The sequence below is a fragment of the Hyperolius riggenbachi genome, chromosome 5 (genome assembly GCF_040937935.1).
Source record: "Hyperolius riggenbachi isolate aHypRig1 chromosome 5, aHypRig1.pri, whole genome shotgun sequence".
Classification (NCBI taxonomy): domain Eukaryota; kingdom Metazoa; phylum Chordata; class Amphibia; order Anura; family Hyperoliidae; genus Hyperolius; species Hyperolius riggenbachi.
This window is the reverse complement of record NC_090650.1, coordinates 383,010,699-383,038,616: the sequence shown is the minus strand read 5'-3', so window position 1 is coordinate 383,038,616 and position 27,918 is coordinate 383,010,699. Positions and strand designations below refer to the sequence as shown.

The window sequence follows — 27,918 nt, the reverse complement described above, 5'->3', positions numbered from 1 at the left end:
TTATTTCCGTGCATGAGGTTAATGCACAGTATTACTTTATTTTTCATTTAATAATAAATCCTTATTATTCATTTACTTCTTGTTTGTCAGTCTTTTCCTACACAGTGACATCTCTGCCTGATTGCGGGTTTGTGCGTTTGCTCCAGGTGCAGCGCACAAACTCCATGCAAATCATAACAGAAGAGCTAGCCAGAACAATTTGTCACTAAGAAAAGGTCTGAGATCCTGTTTCTCCAGCCATGATTGACATGGATTTAATGCACCTGTCTGAATACGCTATCCTAGCAAAAGACAAAAGGAAACTTTGCTATCATACGTTTGCAGACGATTCCTATGAGGATCTGCAGCAGTTGATTTCATGGGTTCAGTCCGTGAGTAATGAAAGAACCTTTCCTTATGATTTAAAAGACTTTTTGTCAGTTTTGCAGGAATGTTGTTCTGAAGCCCAACAAAATTCAGTTGCTTATTCCACAATACATGTTCCGGGTAATTTATCAGGCCCCATTAATTGTCCTTCTGCCACTGTGAATCAAGACAAATCCTGGCCAATAATTAACCAGATTCAATCAATTAAGTCCACTCTTGATCCTGCTACTTCCATTAATACTGGAATCTCATTTGTTTCAGCTCTGGAAGTTTACTGGACTATTCAGCACAATAACTTCTACTCCTTGCTAGCAGAGAAAGACAAAGATGATTGTTATAAGAAATTGTCAGCATATTCCCGTGAAGAGCTAATGCAAATTGTTGTGCATGTTAAATCTTTTATGCAGCAGGGCAACTCTGCAGAATCCAAAATGCAATCCTTGTTGCAGATTCTGCAAACCCTAATTGCAGTAAGAGATCCTTCTACCTCCTGGACTCAAGTTAGATCCCTGCCTGTCTATTGCAATAACTCATCCTCAGTAATAAATCAAACCAAACCAATTAAAACTAATCATATTCCTGTCCCTTCCAAACAGACAGTTCAGTCCTCCAATTATGCTCAGGGCAATCTGCAAGCTCCCATTAAGAGTGATTGGGATCCCCCATTCAGTAGATGGGAAATTAATGCACTGAATGATGAATTAAAGTATGATTGGGAGTCATTTAATGAATTCTATTCCACAAAAGATGAGAGATTTTTGGATGCATGTATGAAATCTGCTACTTCTCTGATGAACCTGAATGTTTGCAAGTCTGACTGTGTGCTTCCCTTGATTGATGAATGGAAAAAGATTTTGCATAAAAAAGATCCTTCTGAGTTTTCTGGTAGTCAGTTGGTGCAGCATTCAGCAGCCAATGTTAACCCTGTCAGTTCCAGCAATAAGTTTGTCAGCTTTGATCCAGTATTCCATCCTGAACAGATTGATCAGATGTTTGGTTACCTTAAGAGTGACTGGGATCGATTTCTTGAGTTCTATCTAGAAAAAGGTGATTCATATATAATTGCATGCATGCGTGCTGTCCAGTCTATGGTTGATCACAAGACTTGTAAATATGAATCAGGTTCTGGTCTAGTAATCGCTTGGCAAAGAATTTTGTCTCATTCTTATGATTTTCAGAGCACACCACCTGTTAATTCTGCCCCAGGCATCAAGGGAAAGACATGCTCTCTGTCCTCAGTAACCTGTTCCACGGACTTGGAATTACCTGTATCCAAAAATCATAAAAGAACTGCTCCTTTACAGACTGCGGTTAGATCCACTCCATGGTCGTTCCAGCTACCTACATCCTACCTGCCCTGTTCTTCTGCACATCAGGACTTTGTTAAACTCACCCCTGCTTCCAGACTGAGTCAAAAATCTAAGTTCAAACGGAAATATTTTCCTACAGCCTCCATCCTTCCAGTTACCACCGCAAAGACTTCCATGGTTATGTTGCCGGTTCCTGCAGATCTACAGACTGTATCTTTACAGAAACATAATCCAGCTTCTCTCCAGCCAGCTGTTCTTGTTGTGCCAGTCGCCTCAGCCCTGCCTGTGCCAGTCTCCTCAGCCCTGCCTGTGCCAGTCTCCTCAGCCCTGCCTGTGCCAGTCGCCTCAGCCCTGCCTGTGCCAGTCTCCTCAGCCCTGCCTGTGCCAGTCGCCTCAGCCCTGCCTGTGCCAGTCGCCTCAGCCCTGCCTGTGCCAGTCGCCTCAGCCCTGCCTGTGCCAGTCGCCTGTGCCAGTCGCCTCAGCCCTGCCTGTGCCAGTCGCCTCAGCCCTGCCTGTGCCAGTCTCCTCAGCCCTGCCTGTGCCAGTCTCCTCAGCCCTGCCTGTGCCAGTCTCCTCAGCCCTGCCTGTGCCAGTCTCCTCAGCCCTGCCTGTGCCAGTCTCCTCAGCCCTGCCTGTGCCAGTCTCCTCAGCCCTGCCTGTGCCAGTCTCCTCAGCCCTGCCTGTGCCAGTCTCCTCAGCCCTGCCTGTGCCAGTCTCCTCAGCCCTGCCTGTGCCAGTCTCCTCAGCCCTGCCTGTGCCAGTCTCCTCAGCCCTGCCTGTGCCAGTCAGCTCAGCAGTACCCATGTCTGTCGGTCCAATGTTTCCCCTTTCAGAAGATTTGGCAGTGTCCTTGTCGGTCGGCTTGGCAGTGTCCCTGTTGGTCAGTTTGGCAGTGGCCCAGTCAGACAGCTTGGCAGAACCTCTGTCAGTTGGTTCGGCAGTGGGTCCTCCAGACGTCTCAGCAGGTCTCCTGCCAGCTGCTCCGGCGAAGTCTCAGTCTGCCGTTCCAGCAGAATCATACTCCACAGCTCAGCCAAAGGCCCAGCCAGGTGCTCGATCAGTTGGTCTGCAGGTTGCTCGATCTGAGGTTCAGCTGATTGCTCTGCCAAAGGTCTTGTCAGCTATGCAGCCAGTGGTCCAGCCAGTCGCTCAGCCAAAGGTCCAGCTTTCTCGAGTCTCTGCTGATGCCCTTTGCCCTTCAACTTCTGCTAGAGCACAGACTTATGCTGAAGTTCAACCCGCACAGATGTCTGACACTCAGGCACCACAGACCCCTGTTAATGCCCTGTTTCCACAGACTCCTGCTGAGATCCAGCTCCCTCAATGCTCTGCTGAAAGAGGGCTCCCACAGTTTTCTGCTGAGGCTAAATGCACACTCATCTCTGCTGATTGCTCGTCCTCAAAAACATTTTCTGGTATTCAGTTCCCACAGATTCCTCCAGATACCATGCATTTACAAACTGTTATCCAGTCTGCTGCTTTGCCTGCTCTATTGGAAAGTGACTTTCGGTTTATCCATCCTGATGGCCTCCAGTCGGCTGTTCCTGATGGCCTCCAGTCTGCTGTTCCTGCTCCTGATGACCTACAGTCTGCTGTTCCTGCTCCTGATGACCTACAGTCTGCTGTTCCTGCTCCTGATGACCTACAGTCTGCTGTTCCTGCTCCTGATGACCTACAGTCTGCTGTTCCTGCTCCTGATGACCTACAGTCTGCTGTTCCTGCTCCTGTTGCCTCCGAGTCTGCAGCTCCTGCTCCTGTTGCCTCCGAGTCTGCAGCTCCTGCTCCTGTTGCCTCCGAGTCTGCAGCTCCTGCTCCTGTTGCCTCCGAGTCTGCAGCTCCTGCTCCTGTTGCCTCCGAGTCTGCAGCTCCTGCTCCTGTTGCCTCCGAGTCTGCAGCTCCTGCTCCTGTTGCCTCCGAGTCTGCAGCTCCTGCTCCTGTTGCCTCCGAGTCTGCAGCTCCTGCTCCTGTTGCCTCCGAGTCTGCAGCTCCTGCTCCTGTTGCCTCCGAGTCTGCAGCTCCTGCTCCTGTTGCCTCCGAGTCTGCAGCTCCTGCTCCTGTTGCCTCCGAGTCTGCAGCTCCTGCTCCTGTTGCCTCCGAGTCTGCAGCTCCTGCTCCTGTTGCCTCCGAGTCTGCAGCTCCTGCTCCTGTTGCCTCCGAGTCTGCAGTTGCTGCTCCTGTTGCCTCCGAGTCTGCAGTTGCTGCTCCTGTTGTCTCCAAGTCCGCAGTTGCTGCCGATGCCCTCCCGTCTGCTGCTTCTGCCGATGCCCTCCCATCTCCTGCTGGTGCCTCTCCTGATGAGATCCTGTCTGGTGCCTCTCCTGGTGGTATCCTGCTCCTCCTGTTTATGGCCATTATGCATCCCTTCCTGATGGCATCCAGTTTTCTGATTTATTTGATGACCTCAGATGCCCTGCTCCTGTGGATGTCCAATCTATGGCTCCTTCTGGTGTCCTTCATTTTTCTGTTTCACCCAAAGGTCTTCAGAGGGACTTGCAACATGTCCTATTGCCTCTGGGTCCTTTTGTCCAGTCAGCCTGGTAATACCCGGGTTGTGGCCTCATTTGCTGACCAATTTATGGCCTGCCTCTTTGCCAGTATTTTCTGGGACCCAGGTGGGCATAAGTTCAAGTGGAGCATCCGGAGGCTGCTCCTTGAGGGGGGGGGGTAATGTTACGATCTGCATCTGCTGGTAAATTCCTGCATGAACTAACTTTGCTTCACCAGCCTCCTCCATGAATGTACAACCTGAACTTTCCTCTGCCCACCAGCAGAGGGCGGACTGTATAGAGATCTCTCCACAGACAGGGAGGAGGCCTGGACTGTCACATGGTCTCTCAGCATGCCATTTAAGCCACACCTGTAAACTAACTAGTTGCTAGCTCTTTGTTCCTGGTCCTAGCCATCCTGCCCTGAGTTCCCTGTTTCTGGTAATTTAGTTCCTTGATTCCCTGCTGTTTTGATCTCCCGTGTTGACCTGTGCTTTGTATACCGACTATTCTTTGCCTAGCGATTACTGTACTGTTTGATCTCCTGTGTATGACCTATGCTTGCTGACTATCTGTGTGTCGCCTCCTCGATTGTTTATCCTGCATTTATATATATCTATTGTGGTTACTATTCTGGATCCAGGGTCTGTGTGCACACAAGTTCTATACACTGGACCTACTCTGCATAACTCGCTTTATGCAGAGAGGTCCTTGTATAAACCCTGATTTTCATACCTTGTTTGCTTATTGTATATATCTGCCTGTATTATTTTGATGCAGTGTTTTGTATGTGTGTAGAATACGTTGCCTGCAAGTTGATACTGATTATTTCCGTGCATGAGGTTAATGCACAGTATTACTTTATTTTTCATTTAATAATAAATCCTTATTATTCATTTACTTCTTGTTTGTCAGTCTTTTCCTACACAGTGACATCTCTGCCTGATTGCGGGTTTGTGCGTTTGCTCCAGGTGCAGCGCACAAACTCCAAGCAAATCATAACAGCAATTGTTTGAACATGTGCATGCGAGAGTGCGAAGGGTTACTGATTTTTGCTAGTTTTCTGGCCACACCCCCTTCAGCACCTCTCTTTCCTTGACCTCCCTGGCGTTCGGCTGCGCATGGTATTTTACACTTAATTTTTTTTTAATCATGTAGCTAGCCTAGCACTAGCTACATGATACCCCCCTCCCAGCGGAATCCTACCCACCCTTCCGATCGCCGCCGGCGATGATGGCCTTCAGGAGATCCCGTTCTGAACGGGATCTCAGTCAGGGCTTCCCCCGTCGCCATAGCGATGGCCAGAATGACGTCATCGACGTCGTGACGTCATAGGGATCCACCCCTCAGCACTGCCTGGCACTGATTGGCACTGATTGGCCAGGCAGCGCACGGGGTCTGGGGGGCGCTCGTTACACGGCGGATAGCGGCGCATCGGCGGCGATCGTCTACAACACGCAGCAAGCACAGTGCTTGCTGCGTGTTTTAAACAAAAATTATTAAAATCCGCCCACCAGGGCCTGAGCGGCACCCTCCGCCGTCTCTGGACGAGCTCAGCTTGTCCAGAACGCTAAGGAGGTTAATAGTTTATTCAATGTCCTAACTACAGGCGATGTGCCTGGATATGTGTGTTTTTTTTTTCTTTCTTTAGATTGGTTGTACCTGGACCGTTAGAGCAATCTGGTCGAGGCACCGGCCAATCCCAAGGTTTTGCATCTGGGGGCTGTTTCGGTGGAAAATTCGATCTGCACATAGGTGTTAAAGCAAACCTGAAGTGAAAATAACTTATGAAATAATGAATTGTATGTGTAGCACAACTAAGAAATAGTAGTTAGTAGCAAAGAAAAAAAAAAGTTTCATATTTTTTTCCAGTACAGGAAGAGTAAAAAAAAGAAATAAATTAAAAAAAAATTAAAAAAAAAAAATTTAGTTATCTTTGCAAAAGAGCTTCTCTGAGCTCTTCGACCCACTGGGTCTGATACAGTCCTGTTTTCTGAAGCACTTCAACAGCCAAGAAACACAGAGGCAGCTAGAGATAAGATTTCACTGTAGGAAAGTTCAAAGGGTCATTTTTTCCGATTTGTTTTCTAGCATAAAAGACAGTGTGGTGTCTAAACTGCAAATATGAGAAAAGAAAAAAAGAAGAAAAAAAAAAGCTATGTAACTGATGATTTGTTATCCTTATGACACATACAATTTATTATATCATCTTTTTTTGCTTCAGGTCTGCTTTAAGTGCTGGCGATTTCAATCAAAGGGAGATATGAGTTACACCAGTCCTTCCTTACTGCGTCCAAGCTGGAGCTTGTGTTTCTCCTCCTTTGTGGATCTTAAAGGGGAACTGAAGTAAGAGGTATACGGAGGCTGCCATATTTATTTCCTTTTAATCAATACCAGTTAACTGGCAGCCCTGCTGGTCTATTTCTCTGCAGTAGTATCTGAATAACACCAGAAACAAGCATGCAGCTAGTCTTGTCAGATCTGACTTTAAAGTCTGAAACACCTGATATGCTGCATGCTTGTTCAGGGGCTATGGCTAATAGTATTAGAGGAAGAGGATCAGCAGGGCTGCCAGGCAACTGGTATTGCTTAAAAGGAAATAAACATGGCAGCCTCCATATACCTCTCTCTTCAGCTCCCCTTTAAAGGGAACCTAAACTGAGAGGGATGTGGATGTTTCCTTTTAAACAATACCATTCGCCTGGCAGTCCTGCTGATCTCTTTGGCTGCAGTAGTGGCTGAATCACACACCTGAAACAAGCATGCAGTTAATCCAGTCTGACTTCAGTCACCTGATCTGCATTCTTGTTGAGGGGCTGTGGCTAAAAGTATTAGAGACACAGGATCAGCAGGAGAGTCAGGCAACTGGTATTATTTTGCAAGGAAAAATACACATCCTTCTCAGTTTAGGTTCTCTTTAAGATATATATATATATATACACACACACACACACATCTATATATATATATATATATATACACACTACACACACACACACTACACTACACACACACACATTGCCCAGCGGGGATCAGAGCAGCATTCAATCTCCCACTGTAGTGGAAACGCTGGATCCAGCGCAGGAGATTTAGGCGCAGCCAGCACCACCATAGGTCGTAATAGGAATTACGGCTATAGCAGTGCACAGGGAGTAACTTCAGCGACGTCAGAAGACGGAGCTGAATTTACTTTACAAAACATAATAATTAGGCTTCCAGCAATCGCTGGAAGCCGAATCATTTCATTCCCCCACTATCCATAGCGGCCTGGAGGGTGAATAGTATTTAATACGGCCGGGACTTGTGCGGCAGCAGGATCAGCCATATACAGGCAGTATTCTGCGCCCAAGTCTCCTGCGCCGTTATCTCTCGTACGCCACTGAAGGGCCGACACTGTACAGACAAGTCGCTAGCCTGCATGTCAGCAACGTGTTCTGTTGCTATGGGGGGGGGGGGGTCAGAGAGCTGACAAAGCAGTGGAGGAGTGAAGGCACACCACACGGCAAGCAGGGTGAGTTGAGAGAACACTGCCCTCGGCCATCACTCAGATCAGGAGGCCAAGCAGCAAGGAAAGGGGAGGAGAGGGTTGTCAGGGTAGCTGTACACACGCTGGATTCTCAGCAGGGGCTGTCATTATCGGCAGCCTTAGCCGAGTTTCATCTAGCGTGTGTATGGAGCTTTATTTTTAGGGCAGCACAGTGGCAAGGTAGATAGCACTCTTGCCTGCAGCGCTGGTTCCCTGGTTCTACTCCCAGCCAGACCTATGACTATGGCAAGGATTAGACTGCGAGTCCTCTGAGGAACAGTTAAGGGACTCAGAGCTGATAAATTAAAAAGATGTTAGACATACCTGGGGCTTCCTCCAGCCCCATCTGCTCTGATCGCTCCCACGCTGCCGTCCTCCGCTGCCTGCAGCTTCGGGAACCAGGTCCCGCCACTGACGTCAGTCGCGGCCAGCTACGCAGGAGAGATACGCAAACAGTGCACTTCTCTTATGCTAGACTGGTTCCCACAGAAAGGGAGGAAGCCCCAGGTATGTATAAATCTTTTTCATTTATCAGCTCTGGTACTCTTTAAGTGACAAGACAATATATAGTCGGCCCTATATAAATACTAAATAATAATGACACAGCTTAGGGGTTATGGAGCCATTTAAGTTAGGAGAGCAAAATAATTCAGGGAAAGTTAGTTAAACATCAGAAAAGCTGCAGGCCAGAATGTTATCAGCACAGAGCTGCCAGGAAAGAGACCAGAAAGGATAGCCATCAGATAAAGAACACAGTCACACACTGATGTACATACATCTCTCGGCCAGGAAGTATACTCCCACTGAAGGACTACATTTCCCGGCATGCACTGGGGTGGCCGCGTGCGTGCAAGAATGCTGGGTGTTTCAATTTGAGGCAAATGCAGGTCTCATCAAAGAAGATGGATGCCAGCATAAAGACTGTGGGACTCGTTTGTTTAGTTTCATATAATTTGGTAAATAGAGGTTTAGTGACTTTAAAGAGTAACTATCAGGCTGCAAAAGCTAATTTAAACCTCTATTCTCCTGTGTTAAACAGTTTAGGAAGCCAAAAAGGCAATACTGAAGTTAAAAATCTCTTTTACTTTGATGTTTGCTGAACAGCAAGGCACGTTATTCACAAGCTCCTAAGGACTCATAACAGATACTGCAAAGCATTCTGGGGCTGCTTCTCCCCACTGCACTACCTTGGGTCCTCCCCCTTCATTTCCCTATCCAGCCTTAAAGTGACTCTGTAACAAAAATTACAACGTTTTTTCTACCATGCTACAAGTTCCTAAACCTATTCTAATCTGTTCTGGCTCACTGCAGCACTTTGTACTATCAAGGTCTATGTAATAAATCAATGTATCTTTCCCCTGTCAGACTTGTCGGCCTGTGTCTGGAAGGCTGCCAACTCTTCCGTGCTGGTCTGTTCCTCTATGCACACTCCAGTGTGTGTTTTATTTACATAAGCCAGCAGCTTCTCTGCTATCTTATCAGTGATAGAAGAGAGCTGGATAAAAATCCTCCTCTGTTAGGCTGTGAAAGTAGCTGGCTGACACACACTGAGGAATTACAAACACAGGCACAGGCAGAGCTGTCTGCAGGAAGCCTGTAATGTTCAGTGCATGAGAGAAGAAGGGGACAGAAGGTAAACACACAAATGATCTTTTGAGATTCAAAAGGAAAGCTGTATACAGCCTGCTTGTGTATGGATGTATTTTCTATGTGTGGACATACTGTACATCAATCTACTTCCTGTTTTGGTGGCCATTTTGTTTGTTTATAAACAAACTTTTTAAAACTGTTTTTGACTACTTTTAATGCGGCGGGGAGCGGCGAAATTGTGACAGAGGGTAATAGGAGATGTCCCCTAACACACTGGTATGTTTACTTTTGTGCGATTTTAACAATACAGATTCTCTTTAAGGCTGCTTTCACAGTGGGAAGTTACAGGCTCATGTTACAGCAGCTTGTAACAGCAGCCTAAAACTCACAGCACTGAAAAATCACAGGGCACATGTTCAGTTGCATGAGTCGCTATTGTTCCTAGCCACATGGCTAATTAATATTCACTGCACAGTAGTGTTGTCGAATCATGAACCATTAGGATCTTTGATCCTGATCCGAATCATCAGGAAGCAGGGAGGATATTACATCACATTTGGCTTCATAGGAGACAGACAAACATGGAACTTGCTGTCAGGAGCATCATTCTCTGCAAATACTATATAAAAATTCTGTGAAATCCAAACGTGGACAGTGAAATGTATATGTAATGTAAGTACAGCCAATATTTAGCTACTGATATATGTGTTTTTTTTTCTCTGAGACCCCATACCTAACAGCTCCTCTTTAAAGGACAACTGAAGTGAGAAGAAAAACGGAGTTTGTCATATTTGTTTCCTGTTAAACAATACCAGTTGCCTTGCAGCCCTGCTGATCTATTTAGCTGCAGCAGTGTGTGAATTACACCAGAAACAAGAATGAAGCTAATCTTGTCAGATCTGACGATAATGTAAAAAACACCTGATCTGCTGCATCCTTGTTCAGGGTGTATGGCTAAAAGTATTAGAGGCAGAGGATCAGCAGCATAACCAGGCAACTGGTATTGCTTGAAATGAAATAAATATGGCAGCGATACTGCTGCCTGCGCAGTACGCTGCTGACAACGCGGGATTAATTGACAGCGACGCTTCACGCGGGCGCAGTAAAGACAACCTGGAGGTCATGCGGGGACCCCGGGCAGGAGGCTGCAAACGGAGCTGTCAGCGTGGTCAGACAGCTAAAAGGGGCTGGAGAAAGCCCCAAGTAAATCGGCTTTCCTATTATTTGCCTGATGATTCCTTTAAAGCCACACACAAAAAAAAGTTTGGGTGACCCAACAGATGGCAATGATTCTGTTATAGTGAAAGTCTTGTTTACATTTTTATGTTATACTATTTTACTATAACTGCTTTTGGATTGTAGAACAAAACAACTGGGTTTCTATGCATTCTTATGGGGAAATTTGCTTTGATATAAGAGCACTTTAGATTACAAGCATGTTTCTGGAATGAATTATGCTCGTAAACCAAGGTACAACTGTATTTACATTCCCCAAGCATTCCTCACTCACAGCCTTTGCCCTGTAAAATACTTGCAACATTGCTTGTTGCTTACAGCATTTTCACTTTTCAATGTAAAACCACATTTGACAATTTTGTGAAACTCCATCACTAATTTCCATAGACCGTTAACCAAAAACATATTCTATGGAACCAGTGTAACGGAACTACACATATATACATATATATATATATATATATATATATATATATATATATATATATATATATATATATATATATAGTTATATACTCCTAGTATCCACAAAGTAACAGATTGCCCAGCAAGCTCATGGTGAACCAGAACTTCCAGCAGTGCATAAGGGGCTAAAAAGGACTAAATGCCCTCTTATTGAAATGCTACGCAAAGCAGCAAGTATTTGCAATTATTTAAGCTGAAGTGAGCTCCTGAGGTGCAAATATTAAGTGTGCTTTTTTTTAGTCCTTTTTAGCCCCTTACACACTCCTAGGAGTTCTGTTTCACCATGAGCTTGCTGGGCAATACTCTGGAAGTTTCAAGTCCTACCCCATAGAGCCACATTAATCCACGCCATGCACTGATGAGAACCAACCAATCCGAAACAGTCTGTATGCATGTTGGATTATTCTGGCTCTATTAACAAGCTGACACATCAGTGCATTCCAGCGGATCTGGAGGTGTGTTTAGCCATCAGGGACTACAAAAAGATGATTAGCATATCCAGCAGTGATGCATTGTGGGACACCACAGAGCTCACTCCAACCTGATTAAACACAAATACCTTCTGTTTTAAGAAGGCAACTTCCAGTATGTACAAACAAAGGGGATTTGTTTTCTTTGTAAAAATACAGTTAGGCCCGATTCACATTGCGTTTCCGAGCCTAAAGTATCCGATGAGCGGATCCGGTCTCTGCTTCACCGGATCAGGATGGCCTGTCTGTGGCCCTGTTCACATTCGTGAAAATGGATGTGATCAATGATTGATCGGATCCGTTTTCACTCAGCAATACATACCTTATCTTCATAGGCAGCCGGCAGTAGAGGCTTCCTCTTCTTCCGCTGTGACTACACAGTGCGTCATGTGACTAATCACATGACGCGGAAGACGACGGAAGCCTCTACCGCCGGCTGCCTATGAAGATAATGTATAAAGTCTCCCTCACCCACTCGTCCGGCTGCTGCTGCCGTCGGCCTATACCCCCATCCCCCGTGGAACGGTCTGTTTCTTCACTAGTGTGAAGAAACGTTCCGTTCCCCATTACCCCCAATGCTGCTGCATTTTTGTCCAAATCCGTTCCGCTAAGCAGAACGGTCCGGAAAATTAGGGCTTGCAGCAATTTTTAGGTCCGGGGACCGGAACGTACGGAACGTATCAGTACCAACGGACGCATGTGAATGGACCCATAGGTTAACACTGGATCCATTCACATCTGTTCCATTTGTACAGTATACGTTTCGAAAAAAACGCTAATGTGAACCGGGTCTTAAAGAGAATCTGTATTGTTAAAATCGCATAAAAGTAAACATACCAGTGCGTTAGGGGACATCTCCTATTACCCTCTGTCACAATTTCGCCGCTTCCCACTGCATTAAAAGTGGTTAAAAACAGTTTTAAAAAGTTTGTTTATAAACAAACAAAATGGCCACCAAAGCAGGAAGTAGGTTGATGTACAGTATGTCCACACATAGAAAATACATCCATACACAAGCAGGCTGTATACACCCTTCTTTTTGAATCTCAAGAGATCATTGTGTGTTTCTTTCCCCCTGCATCTCTCATGCACTGAAGTTTCAGGCTGCTCGTTTCTTCCTGCAAACAGCTTTGCCCTTGTCTGAATTTCCTCAGTATGTGAAAGCCCAGCCAGCTCAGAGGACGATTTATCCAGCTTGTAAAAGATGAGAGAAGAGAGAAGCTCCCCTAATCTAAATAATACACAGGCAGTGTGCAGAGAGGGGCCTGGAAGGGGGAGTTCATAGCAGAACCACAACACTGAAGAACTTGGCAGCCTTTCAGACACAGGCTGACAAGTCTGACAGGGGAAAGATACATTGATTTATTACAGAGACTGTGATAGCAGAAAGTGCTGCAGTAAGCCAGAACACATTAGAATAGCTTTTGGAATTTTTTGATAAAAAACAGGATGCAATTTTTGTTACGGAGTCTCTTTAAGGAAATATTACAGACAACAATAGTTATAAAACATGAAAAACCTTAGCCAGTTCCACTGCCACAGGATGATGGGGGGGATTGTCTTCATATATGTCCTGAAGACTGTCCTTCCAAAACTGCATACGCATCAAGCCCAGGTTCTTCTGCGACACAGAGTCCTTCACCTTCCAGGAAAATAAAAAAATAAATAAGAAGACTGCTTCATCTCTTGTCTGCTTTCCAACTCAGAGTATTTGAGGAAAATGGCTTGCTGTACATAGATTATCCCTGCAAATGAAGTGGATACAGTCTGGTCATGTGATTAGAGTTCTGCTCTCTGTTTCATGACTGTCATAGCAGGCAGGACTGTGTGTGTGTAGCCAACAAGCAGGCCCTGCATCTGTTTTAGGACTGTGGTAATGGAGCTCAGCATTTCAGGCTCCTGAGTAATGTCTATCAGAGCACTGGCCTATGAGTGCCATGTCTGAGCTCTGGTTCATTAAAGGATACCCGAGCTGACATGTGACATGATGAGATAGACATGGGTATGTACAGTGCCTAGCACACAAATAACTATGCTGTGTTCCTTTTTTTTCCTTTCTCTGTCTGAAAGAGTAAACATCAGGTATGTAAGTGGCTGACTCAGTCCTGACTTACAGGAAGTGACTACAGTGTGACCCTCACTGATAAGAAATTCTAACTATAAGACGCTTTCCTAGCAGAAAATGGCTTCTGAGAGCAGGAAAGAGATAAAAAGGGTCAATAGTTCATCGATTTTAGCTCTGGCATATTTTAATGAATGTGTCAATGAGCAAAAACAATAAAACCGTTCAAACTTAAAAAGTAGATTTAAACATAAAATAAAACTGTGGAATATCTTAAAAAGTCATTTTTAGGAGAAGGAAGATATATACACAATCGTTTATTTCATTAGTTTATTTTCGCCTCGGGTGTCCTTTAAGAATAATCCACTGCATTCCAGATATCCAGCACCCATCATGCTGTGCAATAACACCACAGTTTTCAATTTATTAGCAATTCTACAGAGGTGTCAGAAGTCTTAAGGGCTAAAAAATAATTAATCAAAATCAAAACGTAAATAAGTTCAGTGCTTAATCACGCATTCAGTTAATCACCTCTCTTGGATGAGAAGAATAATAACTGTATGGGGTTATTCAGTTTACACCTGGGATGTATCGCAAAAGTAGCTCATGTAATTAAAATATCACACACATTAAACAATAGTTTCCCATAGAAGATCATAGTACTCGCTATACTTCTGTTCCATCTATAGATTATGATAATTTAACATCCTAGAGGAGTGAATGAAACATGGAATTTTGAATGTTGCATAATATACATAGTAACTGACCCTACTGTAACTATTTAGTTAAAAAAAAAAGGATGGATTAGCACCATACTAATCAATTATTAGTAACTAATTGAGGACGCACAAACAATTATGTGCATAACATATACACAAGCATGTTGTGCATCTCTCAAAACACAGAATGTGCTAAGGGCAAAAAATTGGAAGCAAAAACTAAGCAAAAGTACCCAGAAGTAGCACCAGACTGGTTCAATATAGAACATTATACTTTATTCAAAAATTAACATATAAAAGCAATTTAAAAAAATCCCCTTAAATGGTGATAGGGATGGTGAAACCTATTTATAGACACAACTGCGCCTCGGTGGACCTGTGCGGGGGGACAGTGCCTCAGTGGACCAGTGCGGGGGAAGGGGAGGGGAACAGCGCCTCTGAGGACCTGTGCGGGGGGGACAGCACCTCAGTGGACCTGTGCGGGGGCGACTGCGAATCAGTGCAGTGGACCTGTGCACGGGGGAAACAGCGCCTCTGTGGTCCTGTGCGGGGGACAGCGCCTCAGCGGACCTGTGCAGGGGGACAGCGCCTCAGCGGACCTGTGCAGGGGGACAGCGCCTCAGCGGACCTGTGCAGGGGGACAGCGCCTCAGCGGACCTGTGCAGGGGGACAGCGCCTCAGCGGACCTGTGCAGGGGGACAGCGCCTCAGCGGACCTGTGCAGGGGGACAGCGCCTCAGCGGACCTGTGCAGGGGGACAGCGCCTCAGCGGACCTGTGCAGGGGGTCCGCCCCACAGCGGACCTGTGCAGGGGGTCCGCGCCACAGCGGACCTGTGCAGGGGGTCCGCGCCACAGCGGACCTGTGCAGGGGGTCCGCGCCACAGCGGACTTGTGCAGGGGGTCCGCGCCACAGCGGACCTGTGCAGGGGGTCCGCGCCACAGCGGACCTGTGCAGGGGGACAGCGCCTCAGCGGACCTGTGCAGGGGGACAGCGCCTCAGCGGACCTGTGCAGGGGGACAGCGCCTCAGCGGACCTGTGCAGGGGGACAGCGCCTCAGCGGACCTGTGCAGGGGGACAGCGCCTCAGCGGACCTGTGCAGGGGGACAGCGCCTCAGCGGACCTGTGCAGGGGGACAGCGCCTCAGCGGACCTGTGCAGGGGGACAGCGCCTCAGCGGACCTGTGCAGGGGGACAGCGCCACAACGGACCTGTGCAGGGGGTCTGCGCCTCAGCGGACCTGTGCAGGGGGTCCGCACCACAGCGGACCTGTGCAGGGGGTCCGCGCCACAGCGGACTTGTGCAGGGGGTCCGCGCCACAGCGGACCTGTGCAGGGGGTCCGCGCCACAGCGGACCTGTGCAGGGGGGACCGCGCCACAGCGGACCTGTGGGAGGGGGGGACAGCGCCTCAGTGGACCTGTGTGGGAGGACCCCGCCTCAGTGGACCTGTTTTTGGGGGGGACCCCGGACCTGTGCAGGGGGGGCTGCGCCTCAGCGGACCTGTGCTGGGGGGCCGCGCCTCAGCGGACCTGTGCTGGGGGACCGCGCCTCAGCGGACCTGTGCTGGGGGACCGCGCCTCAGCGGACCTGTGCTGGGGGACCGCGCCTCAGTGCTGACCTGTAGATAGTATTTATCTGTGCAAATGACAGAATCTGAAATTAAGAGCACTGTTAGAATAATAAAATACCTGCCTGTGATAGCTCTACATTAAAGGCCCGCAGTGCAAATACAGAATGCTGGGATTCCGGAGGCAGCAGCAATGTACACAGGAAGCCATCATGGTCCCGCTGCCTGCAGAAATAACACAAAACAGTTCATAAGCACAGACTAAATGCTATGACATTTCTGAAGGTTTCAGCTAATGCATGTCATTCATACAATGCCCGAGGGCCAGCGCACACCAAAAAACCTCTAGCAGATACGCAAAACGCTAGAGGTTTTTGAAGTGGATTTACAGAGCGATTTTAGGCATGTTTAGAGATGTTTTCTAAACATGCCTAGCGTTTTTTGGAGCGTTTTTGTGTAGCAGATTTCATATATTGTTACAGTACAGCTGTTACTGAACAGCTTCTGTAACAAAAACGCCTGGAAAACCGCTCTGATCTAGTGCTTTTCAGAGCGGTTTTCCACTTTCCTATACTTTAACATTGAGCCAGATATGCCTCAAAAATCAAAAAAAAAAAAAAAAATGCTTCAGCCCCCGAGTTTGCGTTTGTGGAAAAAAAACGAACCGTTCTGGTGTGCACCATCCCATTGAAATACATTACCCAAGCAGTTTTCAAACAGCTAGGGTTTTTTAAAACGCTTCAGAACCGCTCTGGTGTGCACCAGTCCTGAGTGATGACTACTGCTGGACAATTCAGTGGCAGAGGAGCAATACAGGTGGAAAAAGGGAAGTGTCACTGCATTCAACACAAAAAAGAACTGAAAAACTTATAGTATAATTGATTGTATGTGTAGCAGTAGTAAACATACTGTAACTCCCTGAGGTCTCATATTACTATTTTCAATTTAAGGGGTTACATTTTAATGGTGGGAATACAGTTTGTTTCTGCTGTTCGTTTCTGCTCGTTTTTGCCACTCGATTCAGCTCTCGATTCTTATCTTCCGCTCGTTTTTGTTATCTTTTTCCATTCACTTCTATCAGAAAACAAGCGGCCAAGGAATCGAAAAAGTGAGATTGGACATGTCGGAAATGATCTATCAAAACATCTTATCAGCTTAAAAATGAACCGTGTATTTCCAGTATAACTCTGAAGTCTGCAATGCATCCATTTCAGTTTGACGTACAATCTGGCTCATTCGGCTGAGGAAAAATAGAAATAGTGAACATTTAATTTTTTTTTAGCTCTCTCGATATCAGCAGTGAGTGCTCAAACAACTAATTTGCTTACTCTTCAGGCTAGCTGCAGCTGCATTAAGGCCCGTACACACGTTCAACCAAACAACATACTTGAATACTTGCACTGTGAATATTTTCATGGTGTGTTCAATAAAAACATGGAAATGTTTAATTATTTGTGTGGTATAAGCTTAAAGTGGTCTGAAACTCTGACATAACATTCAATAAAAATGTGTTTTCCTACTTTTTATTACTCATACAGTTATCATATTTGCTTTTGTGCATAAGTAATATTGTCTGTTTACAAATTACAAGTTTCCAAAGAGTAGGTTTTTTTTTTTACCCTGAAAGCTGCCATTGCATTTTATTATTTTTCTATTATAACTGCTTATTATTTATTTAAACCTTCTAATGAGCTATTCTGAGCTCTGTGTATGCCTGAAGCAGAGAGTTTCTCAGAGATGTTCTGCTAGAATTTTCTTCTGGGATAGTAGCTTTCAAGCTGTGAGGAATCTTGTAGAGCAAAGTAGAAATGCTGGCTTTCAGACAACTTTAAGTAGACTGTGATTGTCTATTGTTGTGACTTAGATGAAGATCTGATCACATTTTATGACCAATTTGTGCAGAAATCCATGTAATTCCAAAGGGTTCACATACTTTTTCATGCTACTGTATGTGTATGCTTGAATAGCTAATGCCAGTTAAAGTCCTAATACAAGCGTTGTGGCATGTATCAGTACGACCTGCTGTGAATGTCAAATGCGGGTTGGTTAGAATGAATAGCAATCAAACCTGTCCAATCATCACCCATATTAACCAACCTGGCGTTCTATTAAGATCGCCAGGCTGGTGACCGGACGTTTTTTCTTTTTTTTTTAATTAAAATTAAAAAAAAAAAAAAACTATTGCATGCAGCCAACTAAAAGTTGGCTGCATGAAAGCCCACTAGAGGGCGCTCCTGTTGCGTACTTCTGATCGCTGAGCTCGTCCATACCGCCAGGCTGGTTAAAGCAAAACTGAACTGAAAATAAACTGATGAGAACACAGACCGTTTTTTTAGCGTCTGAAAGTTACACACTTAATTTAACTATTGAACTTTTTTTTATCTATTCCCTTCACTCAGAAGCTGTTTTCAGCTAGGCAAGAGTTTTATGACTGTAATTACTTGAAGTGAAGGTTAGGCTATAGTCTGACTATATATGTCTCAGCTAGAGAGAAACTGAATACTTACATACCTGAATGTTTAACCCTTGCAGTGAGAAAACATGACAAATGAACACAGTAAAGAATGCAGGAATGGCCTTGCTGTCTGAATAGAATGATGATGCTGGGCCAAACAGCTGCAATAGGCCTGCCCACAGTGCTTACTATTAACTCTTTAAGATAGGTTACTTCCATTACCAGATTGTCAAATGGTACACTTTGCACTTTGAGCCTTCTTAAAGTAAAAGTGAAAAGAAGAATGAAAAAGTTAGCAGAGACTACCTGACCCCCTAACAGCCTATCCCAGGGTCCCTCTATATGGTACATGTTCAAATCAATGCAAGTTGAATTCTTCTAGTTCTAAGTTGAGTTCTTCTGGTCGCAGACGAGCGCATCTAGAGTGTGCATGCGTAAGTAAGGCTGGCACATGCCCAGTATAATTAATCTGTTCTGCACAAATGCTGTGTACCGGTTACTTCAACTGGGCATGCACAAACCTTAGGGTCGGCTCCCATAGAGCACTCGGGCACGTTGCATTTTAGCTGACACCAAAAGCCTCTATGCAAATGAACAGAGAAGTGTTTGGCATTGGTTCCCATCATCCGACAGATGCGTAGAGTCTTGACCCCCCGGAGGGGGACATGGAAGCACTGCAGTTACTTGACCCTGAATGCTACATATAATGTCCCAGTAGAAACGAGACAGCCTTTGCAAAAACCAAGGTTAAACAATTGCGCCGGTAGCTGTCCACACGTTTGAACAGTTTTAGATGTCATTTACCACCACAAAAACATCCGTGCAAACAGGTGTTCCAACATTTTAGCATATAGTGCTAAATAAAATACATTTAAAGGCACACATTTAAAATCGGCACAGGAGACTTTGGTGCAGGATACAGCCGGTATATGGCTGATCCTGCTTCTGCACAAGTCCGGGCCGCGTTAATTACTATTCCCCCTCCAGGCCGCCATGGATGGTGGGGAATGAAATAATTTGGCTTCAAGCTATTGCTGGAGGCCGAATTATTGTGTTTTAAAAGCAACTTCAGCTCAGTCTTCTGATGGCGCCAACATTACTCACTGAGCGACGCTATAGCTGTAATTCCTATTAGTCTATGGCTGCACCCAAATCTACCTGTGCTGAAAAGCACTGCTCCAATTTAAAGTTATGCAGTATTCTCCCCTTCAGTACAATCAGTGTCCCCTTGCCTCCCTTCAGTGGCGAACAAAGCCAACAATGGGCCCCTGTGCAGAATAAATAAAGCGGGCCCCATGTGAGTGGGCGTGATCATAACATCATGGTTGGATCCAGACAATGCCGATAAGAAAAGTACATGAGACTAGGTCACATTCTGTAGGCACTGTATTAATGTAGCACACATTTTACACTTGCATATGACTGGGGTACAAGTTATTATCACTGTTTCTCTTGAGTTTTAGAGAGAAATACATGGAGAAAGGCATAGAGGATAATCAGGCCCTAACTGGTGCAACTGCATGGGCCCTAGAGGAGGACATGGGGCCCCTGTGCGGCTGCACGGGCCTATGTCCGCCTCTGCCTCCCTCAATTCACACGCTGGGCTATGGGCTCGGTCCTCGCTTCGACAACTTTTTATTCTACCTCTACGTTCACTTGAATAGTGGCCATTGCACACCAGGACCCTCGCCCGCTCGCTGGTCTTCCGGATAGTAACTGGAGCGTTCCCAATGGATGCACTGGAATGGTGGAATCTTGGAGGATCCAGGAAAGATCTGGACTGTCCAGAGGCTTCCAACTGCTGAGGTATATAAGTTTAGATTGTTTTTAATCACTACAGGTTTGATTTAAAATTCCCGGGCACCTGGAGTGGAATCATCACATGATGTGTTCAGTTCTGTGTCTGTAGCATGTTCTCTCTAGTGAGCAGTAATAAGTCAGTACCTGACCAGCTGCAGGCAGTAGGAGGCAGTCTGGCTGCTGTGGCTCCGGCTGTCCCTCCTGTGCACACATGAATGGGAGCGCAGAAGCGCCCGCACAGCCATTGCAATGTCACCCCCAGGTTAGGGGGCGTGTCTGCAGTCCGGCCAGGCATTGGTGGAAAAGTTCCAAGCGTGACATAACGCGTCATCGTTCAGAGCCTGTGTTGTGGTCACATGACTTGATGTGACGCTTAATCAGGGCGCTGGATATATAGTGCTGCTGCTTGTGTTCTCTCGGTAGAGTGTGGAGGTGAGTTGCTGCTATTGTGTTAATGTAATACAGTATCTCATTATTATTATATTATTCTAGCATGTGCAGTAGATATAAGGAATGTGATGATGGCTGAACCTCTTCATTCATTCCCAGGCAAAGCCAGACTTCCTGCTGTAAATCCTCCCTGTACAGTGTGTAGGCTGACAGAAGAGGACCCGTCACAGCTGTTGTTTCAGAAAGCAAAATGTTCCTCTTTCATGAGTTAGGGGGTATTGAATTAAGTGCGTCCACACCTTTTAAAGTGATATTCCCCACTTTACTGGAATCATTGTCCCATTGCCTGTTTGCTGGGCTGTGGGCTTGATCCTCGCTTTGTTTTACCAACTTTTTACTTAATGGTGACCATACATACAAGGTACAATAAAAACGTTTGAATTTCCCATTTATTCAACTAAAGCAATCGAATCTAATGAAAGTAAAAAATAATCTCTTTTTTTCAATCAAGAAAAATGAACGATTATCCCGTTTTTTCAATAAAAATCTGATCGGACATGCTGGAAAAATCTTTATATCTGATCTAATGGAATAATCAAACGTAAAAATAAAAAAAAAATTGTACCACGTATGGGCACCATTATGTCCACTTGCATAGTGGACATTGCACACCAGGACTCTCACCCGCTCACTGGGCTTCGAGCTGGAAAATCGAGTTGGCAGGTTAGTGCTTCTGTCAGAAGGGTGGAGTGTTCAACACTTCATAATTCATCACTCTGACACATGGCATAGTCCAAATGAAAGCCAAGATTCTCTCCAATGATATTTATATTTTTAAATGAGAGGAAATGTATTTTAGGGCATCAGCCCACTAAGGCAGTTGTTTCTGCTTTTCAGCAACACATCAATGTTAAAGATGCTGAAAAGCGGACAGAACTGTGCTAGTGGGCAGGCAAAATTGGTAGATGGGATAATACATTGAAATACACATTATCTTTATTTATGTCATACTTTATTTATAGCTGGAATTAATCGCATGGTGGGCTAGATTCCCTGCTACTGGTCATCCTCCCAGGGTTCATTCATCACTATGTTAACCAGTAATATTGCTTGAGCCATTAGGAATCATGGCCTTTACCTCGCACATTAGGTATACTTTTACATATAAGTGACTGCAACTGATATAGTGTAAAAGAGCCTCCAAGGCTTCCAGTTCAGATTAGATCTCGTCAGAACTCTAATCTCAGGAATCATTGTTAAAAGAAAATGGGGAGCTTTGAGAGGAAATGACGGTGAGGTAAGTATGTAATATTCATTTTCAGGTACATCATATGTTTACTTAAAGGAATACTGTAGGGGGGTCGGGGGAAAATGAATTGAACTTACCCGGAGCTTCTAATGGTCCCCGCAGACGTCCTGTGCCTGTGCAGCCACTCACCGATGCTCCGGCTCCGCCTCTGGTTCACTTCTGGAATTTCAGACTTTAAAGTCTAAAAACCACTGCGCCTGCGTTGCTGTGTCCTTGCTCCCGCTGATGTCACCAGAAGCGTACTGCAAAGGCCCAGTATGGTCTGTGCCTGCGCAGCACGCTCCTGGTGACACAGCGGGAGCGAGGACGCAGCAACGCAAACGCAGTGGTTTTCTGGCTTTAAAGTCTGAGATTCCAGAAGTGAACCAGAGGCGGGGCCGGAGCATCGGTGAGTGGCTGTGTGGGCACAGGATGCCCCCCCCCCCCCTACAGTATTCCTTTAACTAAAAAATAAATTACTCAGTTCAGGTTCTCTTAAAGTGGTAACTGATGTCATATTTTATTAGCATTGTGAAACAGCATTCAGGCTCAGAATGCTCTGCTTTTTTTCCAGACTCCGCTAAAAAAAATGAAAAAGAAAAACGCCAACAATGAGAAAGTTCAGGCAAAAAAGATGAGTGCAGAAGCTGCAGACAGAGAGGCAGCGACATCCAGCCGGCCGTGTACTCCACCTCAGACATCGTGGTTTGAATTTTTATTGGATGATTCTTTGTTGGAGACTCACCTACAAAAGTCCTTTCCAGGTAATCAGAGCATCTCTTTATTGTGGAAAATGAACAGATAATGATGCTAACATTTGTATAGTGCTTTTCTCCTGTCACTGAAAGCACTTGAGAGCTTCAGCCGAAAAGGGTGCGCTCAACAGGCCACTCTGCAGTGTTAGTAAGTTTTGACCAATGACTCCTTACTGAATAAGTACTAGCTTCATCCAGGATTAGAACCCTGGTCACCTGTGTCAGAGGTGGAACAGCACACTATCCATGGTATGAGCAGATCAATCTCTGCAGCTGTGCCATTTTTCCAGACATGGCTCATAGCTTAAAGGATACCCGAACTGACATGTGACATGATGAGATAGACATGTGTATGCACAGTGCCTAGCACACAAATAACTATGCTGTGTTCCTTTTTTTTTTTCTTTCTCTGTCTGAAAGAGTTAAATATCAGGTATGTAAGTGGCTGACTCAGTCCTGACTCAGACAGGAAGTGACTATGGGTATCCTTTAATGTGCTGAGCAACCAATAATTCTTACATGGTGTGAGCTCAAGTGTTGAGAAGAAAATAAAGCAGCCTGGCAAAGCAGAGAAGCCACTGACCTGGAATGTGGAAGGGACAGGGAATGATAAGTTCAGCAAATACAGTGTGATGCTGCTTTCTAGGCGTTCACAGGGGTAACGCTTCTATTTCCAGTCACCCAGGTGACCCATTCAGTGCTGTGCTATGAGGGCGGAGTCTGGCAGAGGGAGATGCTAGCCTCCTGGAATGGGGAGCAGACATCACCCCTCTAGTCTACAGGCTTCTATTTTAAAGCTATTATTATTTTAAACCAAAATGTATGACTCTGTTACCCAGAACTCGCTTAACTGGAAAACTCTCAGGCAACCAGATTTTTTTTTTTACACTAAAATTCTGTTTGTTAAGTACAATTTGTTTTAATTAGTTTTGAGTTATTGTATTTTAATAATACACCATTTATGATGTGGCTATAGTGGGCTGTATAATTCTGTATTATAATTCCTCTCCTGCATCCTGTTGTTTGCCTGAGTTGGAAACAGTGGTTCTCTAAGATAGCGCATGTTGTGATATGATTTTTCAGAGGTGTTTTTTTTTTTTTTTTTTATACATTTACCTTATTGAGAGACGAAATATCGGGGAATAGAATTAGGATGTATCGGCACCCCTCTAGAATTGCCAGTTTCTGCTCATCTCATTGGAGTGTGAGATCTCTTTTGTATGGGTTTTGCCTGTGAATATGGTTGAGTGAAACAGACAAAAGACAGATGGACCCTCCCAAACAGAAGCTAATGGGTTATACAAAAAAGGGATCTGGATTGTATTTAGATGTGCTCTAGTTACCTAATGCAGAGGAGTGGTTAGGTAGTAAAAACTCTGTAAAACTTTACATACCCTATTTCCCTGAAATTCAGACATCCCCAAAAGAAAGCCCCCTTGCAGGAATTTTGAGCATGCTTGAAATATAAGCCCTACCCCGAATGTAAGCCCTACCGGCAGTAAGGGGAAAAAGTATGGCAACTTGTGTTATTACCGTAGCCCATGGTCTCAAAGGTGGCACCATGGTTCCGTCATTGGGCCAATCACTGCACTCACTGCTACTCAGCAAGTGCAGTGATTTGCCCAATAAAAAAGCCATGATCTCACCTGCGAGACCATCTGCTGCAGTAGAAACCCGAGTTGTTGTACTTCTTCCCATAGGGTGAAGCTTGAGGACACAGCGGCATGGAGCTGGGGAGGATGCTGGGGGATACCAGAAGTACATGTGGGATAGCAGAAGACACAGTGGGACACAGGAGGCCAGGGGATAGCAGGAAACAAGTACAGAGGGGTATGTTAGAAATCACCTTTTGCTCCGGCACCAGCAACTCATCAGCAAGAGTTGCAAACACGACTCACCACAGCAAGCAGGAGATAGACTTAGGCGTCTTCAAAGTTTGATGGAGTTTATTAAGTCAACAGATATACAGATCCTCATCTCTACATGTCGTTACATCTTAGCGAAGCAATCGTTCTTTAAGTCCATTTGCGTTACAAGCTCTTGACTAACATTCCTCCTGAATGTTAGTCAGGTTATCTTCTTTCTATACTAAGTTACGTCTAAACTAAGTATATACAGCATACAAGATAAACCAACGAGACACAAATAAATATATATATAAGTAAAGGGTTCCAGCCAGTAGATAGAGAGCGTGAAGGTCAGAGTAAGGGCTCATTTCCACTATAACGAATTCCCATGCGTTGTCCGCATGCGGATTTGCACAGCCAATGCAAGTGGATGGGCCTGTTTCCACTTGTGCGTTGTGCGGAGCGTTTTTGTGTGCGGGGAAAATCTGCCAGAATTCGCTCCCAGCACACTGCTAAACGAATCGCATACACTGTATCTAATAGGGAAATCGCATGCGGTTTTGGCAAGCGTTTTTCCCCGCGATTTCGCATAGGAGGTAATGTTAAAGAGTAACTGTCAGGCTGCAGAAGCTAATTTAAACCTCTATTCTCCTGTGTTAAACAGTTTAGAAGGAAGCCCAAAAGCAATTAGTGAAGATAAAAATCTCAGTTACCTTTGATGTGTGCTTATCAGCAAGTCTGTTATTCTTAAGAAGACGCAAGCCGCATACCATACTGCAAAGCATTCTGGGGCTCTCCCCTCGGCTGCTAATGAGACGTTACAGCAGCTTGTAATCGCGTAGCACTGATAAATCTCGGGCAGAGTACACTGCAGGAGTCAGCTATTGTTCCTAGCCACATGGCTCATTAATATTCACTGCACACTGTGTTGTTCAAGTAGGAGCTTATCTGTGATCAGGAAGCAGGCAGGACATGACGACACATTTGACAGAAAAACATGGAGCCTGCCATGAGCTGTCAGGAGCATCTATCTCTGCATATACTATATACAAATTCTGTGAAATCCAAACGTGGACAGTGAAATGCATATGTAATGTAAGTACAGCCAATCTTTAGCTACTGATATATGTGTTTATTTTCTCTGAGACCTTATACCTAACAGCTCCTCTTTAATTTACAAAGGCAGTGACATGGTTAAAATCGCCCACCTACTACCCTATGCGAAATCGCGGGAAAAAACGCATGCAAAATCGCACCCACATGCGATTTCGTCTGCGGTGATTTCCCGGCGATACCGCACAAGTGGAAATGCAGCCTCAGAGCCCTCCGTTGGCTCGTCATGAACCTAAATACTGACCAGGAAAGAGTTAACTGTCATCATCTGAACCCTCCCCCTAAACCTAGGATTGGTTCAGATCCCTTGTGATGTCATGATACACACCTACTTGATTAATATTCTATGAAACCTTGGCCTAGTTGCAAGGAATTTGATATTGATTAAACATGGCTGTGTTTACTGTTCTTGTGGTGTACATGTTGAGGTCAGTGAGACCTGTGGCCTTGTCCATAGAACAGCTTCTTGGTATGTCCTAGTTCTGCTGACAGTCAGAACTGTAGATTTTCTCTCTAAAGGCTAGTACACACTAGCAATTTTGATTGGCCAATGATTGGTCAATTTTACCACCTCCATGTAGTATGAGGGCCAAACAGATTTTCAATTCTATGCAGATTATATAGGTAAATGGTCATACTACATGGAGGTGGTAAAATTGACCAATGATTGGCCTATCAAAATTGCTAGTGTGTACTAGGTTTAACCATTTACTGACATCCTAACATATTAAAACGTCATGCTTACCGCTATTAACAGCAACATGACGTTTTAATACGTCCCGCGTTCCCGCCGCTGCTACCGTCGTGTGTCCGCCGCTACCGCCGCAGTGCCTGGAGTGAATGGACGTGACCGCGAACAGCGGCTACGTCCATTCCCAATAACAGGAAATGTAACAATTAAAGTGAAGGAAAAAAAAAAAAGTGAACATTTCCTATGAGTGTTCACTAGCGCCATCTTGTGGCCAAAAAGTACATTACACCTACAAAATACATTCATTTTCAAGTACATACAAAATAAATAAATAGTTACCTTAGGGACTCAGCTTTGTTAATTTACATTTTATGGGGGAAATTAATGTTAATTTATTACATAGGGGCTTGTAATTATGGCCAGAATAAAAAAAAACACAACAGAAAAAAAACACTTATTTTTCAAAATAATATACTGTCGCCATACATTGTGATAGGGACATCATTTAAACTGTTTAATAATCGGGACAACTTGGCAAATAAAACGTTTGTTTTATCCACAGGAGAATGTTTAATTTTAAAACTATAATGGTTGAAAACTGAGAAATAATGATTTTTTTTTCTTTTTTTTTCTGTTGTTCTCATTAAAACGCATTTAGAATAAAAAAAATTCTTAGCAAAATGTACTATTCACAGAAAGCCTAATTGGTGGCAAAAAAAACGAGGTATAGATCATTTTCTTGTGATAAGTAGTAATAAAGTTATTAGGGAATAAAAGGGAGGAGCACTGACAACTGAAAATTGCTCTGGTCCGTTAGGATAAAAACCCTTGGGGGTGAACTGGTTAAGAGAAAATCTCCTTAAAGGGCAAGTCTGCACCCCAAGCCTTTTTGACTAAGGCCACATACAGACATCAGACCATAGTCTTTGGAAAATGAAAGATCACAGACCAATCTTACCACCCTTCCTGTAGTATAAGAGCCATACTCTACACAGTCTTTTCTATGGAGCTGAACTCCACATCAGGAAAAAATCTTGGCAAGATGCTGCACACACAGATGCTGTACAGGCACAAAAGATCAGTATCTGCAAAAGATCTGTTCCTGCCAAAAATCCATTCCTGCAAATTGCAATGATAGTCTATGAGATCTGCAGATCATCATACACACATGATTTAACTGACATTCATCTGCAGATCAGATCCACCAGGATGGATTTTCAGATCTGCGGATGATTGCTTGATCTGCAGATGAATGTCAGTTAAATCATGTGTGTATGATGATCTGCAGATCTCATAGACTATCATTGCAATTTGCAGGAATGGATTTTTGGCAGGAACAGATCTTTTGCAGATACTGATCTTTTGTGTCTGTACAGCATCTGTGTGTGCAGCATCTTGCCAAGATTTTTTCCTGATGTGGAGTTCAGCTCCATAGAAAAGACTGTGTAGAGTATGGCTCTTATACTACAGGAAGGGTGGTAAGATTGGTCTGTGATCTTTCATTTTCCAAAGACTATGGTCTGATGTCTGTATGTGGCCTAACTCAGTCCAAATCACTGAGGCCTACTTACATTTATAACGGGGTACACCAGGAGGACACTAAAGGTACAAGGGGGATACAGGGGCACACAAGAGGTGGATCCAGCAGTGGAAGAGGCGGCACACTGGGGAAGCCAGGAGGACACACAGCCCTGGAATTATTATAAGACACGGTCTTATTTTTGGGGAAACACAGTACTTTATAAGTCAATTTTTATTTTCTCACTATTTTATATGTCTTCTAT

At 44.8% G+C, this 27,918-nt stretch overlaps 2 protein-coding genes across 5 annotated transcripts in view; one reads left to right on the top strand and one right to left on the bottom strand.

Annotated features, from left to right (window-relative positions):
• NDUFAF6 (NADH:ubiquinone oxidoreductase complex assembly factor 6) overlaps positions 1 to 20,331 on the bottom strand; it is a 129,262-nt gene extending 108,931 nt beyond the window's left edge. For 3 of the 4 annotated variants that reach the window (XM_068234879.1, XM_068234881.1, XM_068234880.1), the window contains exons 1-3: positions 20,195 to 20,331; positions 15,921 to 16,020; positions 12,969 to 13,091 (exon numbers count right to left, since the gene is read on the bottom strand). In XM_068234879.1, the coding sequence (XP_068090980.1) occupies positions 12,969 to 13,091; positions 15,921 to 16,020; positions 20,195 to 20,295 (324 nt within the window). In that variant the 5' untranslated portion in view covers positions 20,296 to 20,331. The remainder of the gene's footprint in view (positions 1 to 12,968; positions 13,092 to 15,920; positions 16,021 to 20,194) is intronic. The other variant, XM_068234882.1, reaches the window with a different exon arrangement.
• A 69-nt stretch (positions 20,332 to 20,400) lies between these two features.
• INTS8 (integrator complex subunit 8) overlaps positions 20,401 to 27,918 on the top strand; it is a 70,393-nt gene continuing 62,875 nt past the window's right edge. Inside the window, exons 1-2 of the mRNA XM_068237681.1 lie at positions 20,401 to 20,482; positions 22,303 to 22,492. Coding sequence (XP_068093782.1) covers positions 22,318 to 22,492 — 175 coding nt within the window. The 5' untranslated portion in view covers positions 20,401 to 20,482; positions 22,303 to 22,317. The remainder of the gene's footprint in view (positions 20,483 to 22,302; positions 22,493 to 27,918) is intronic.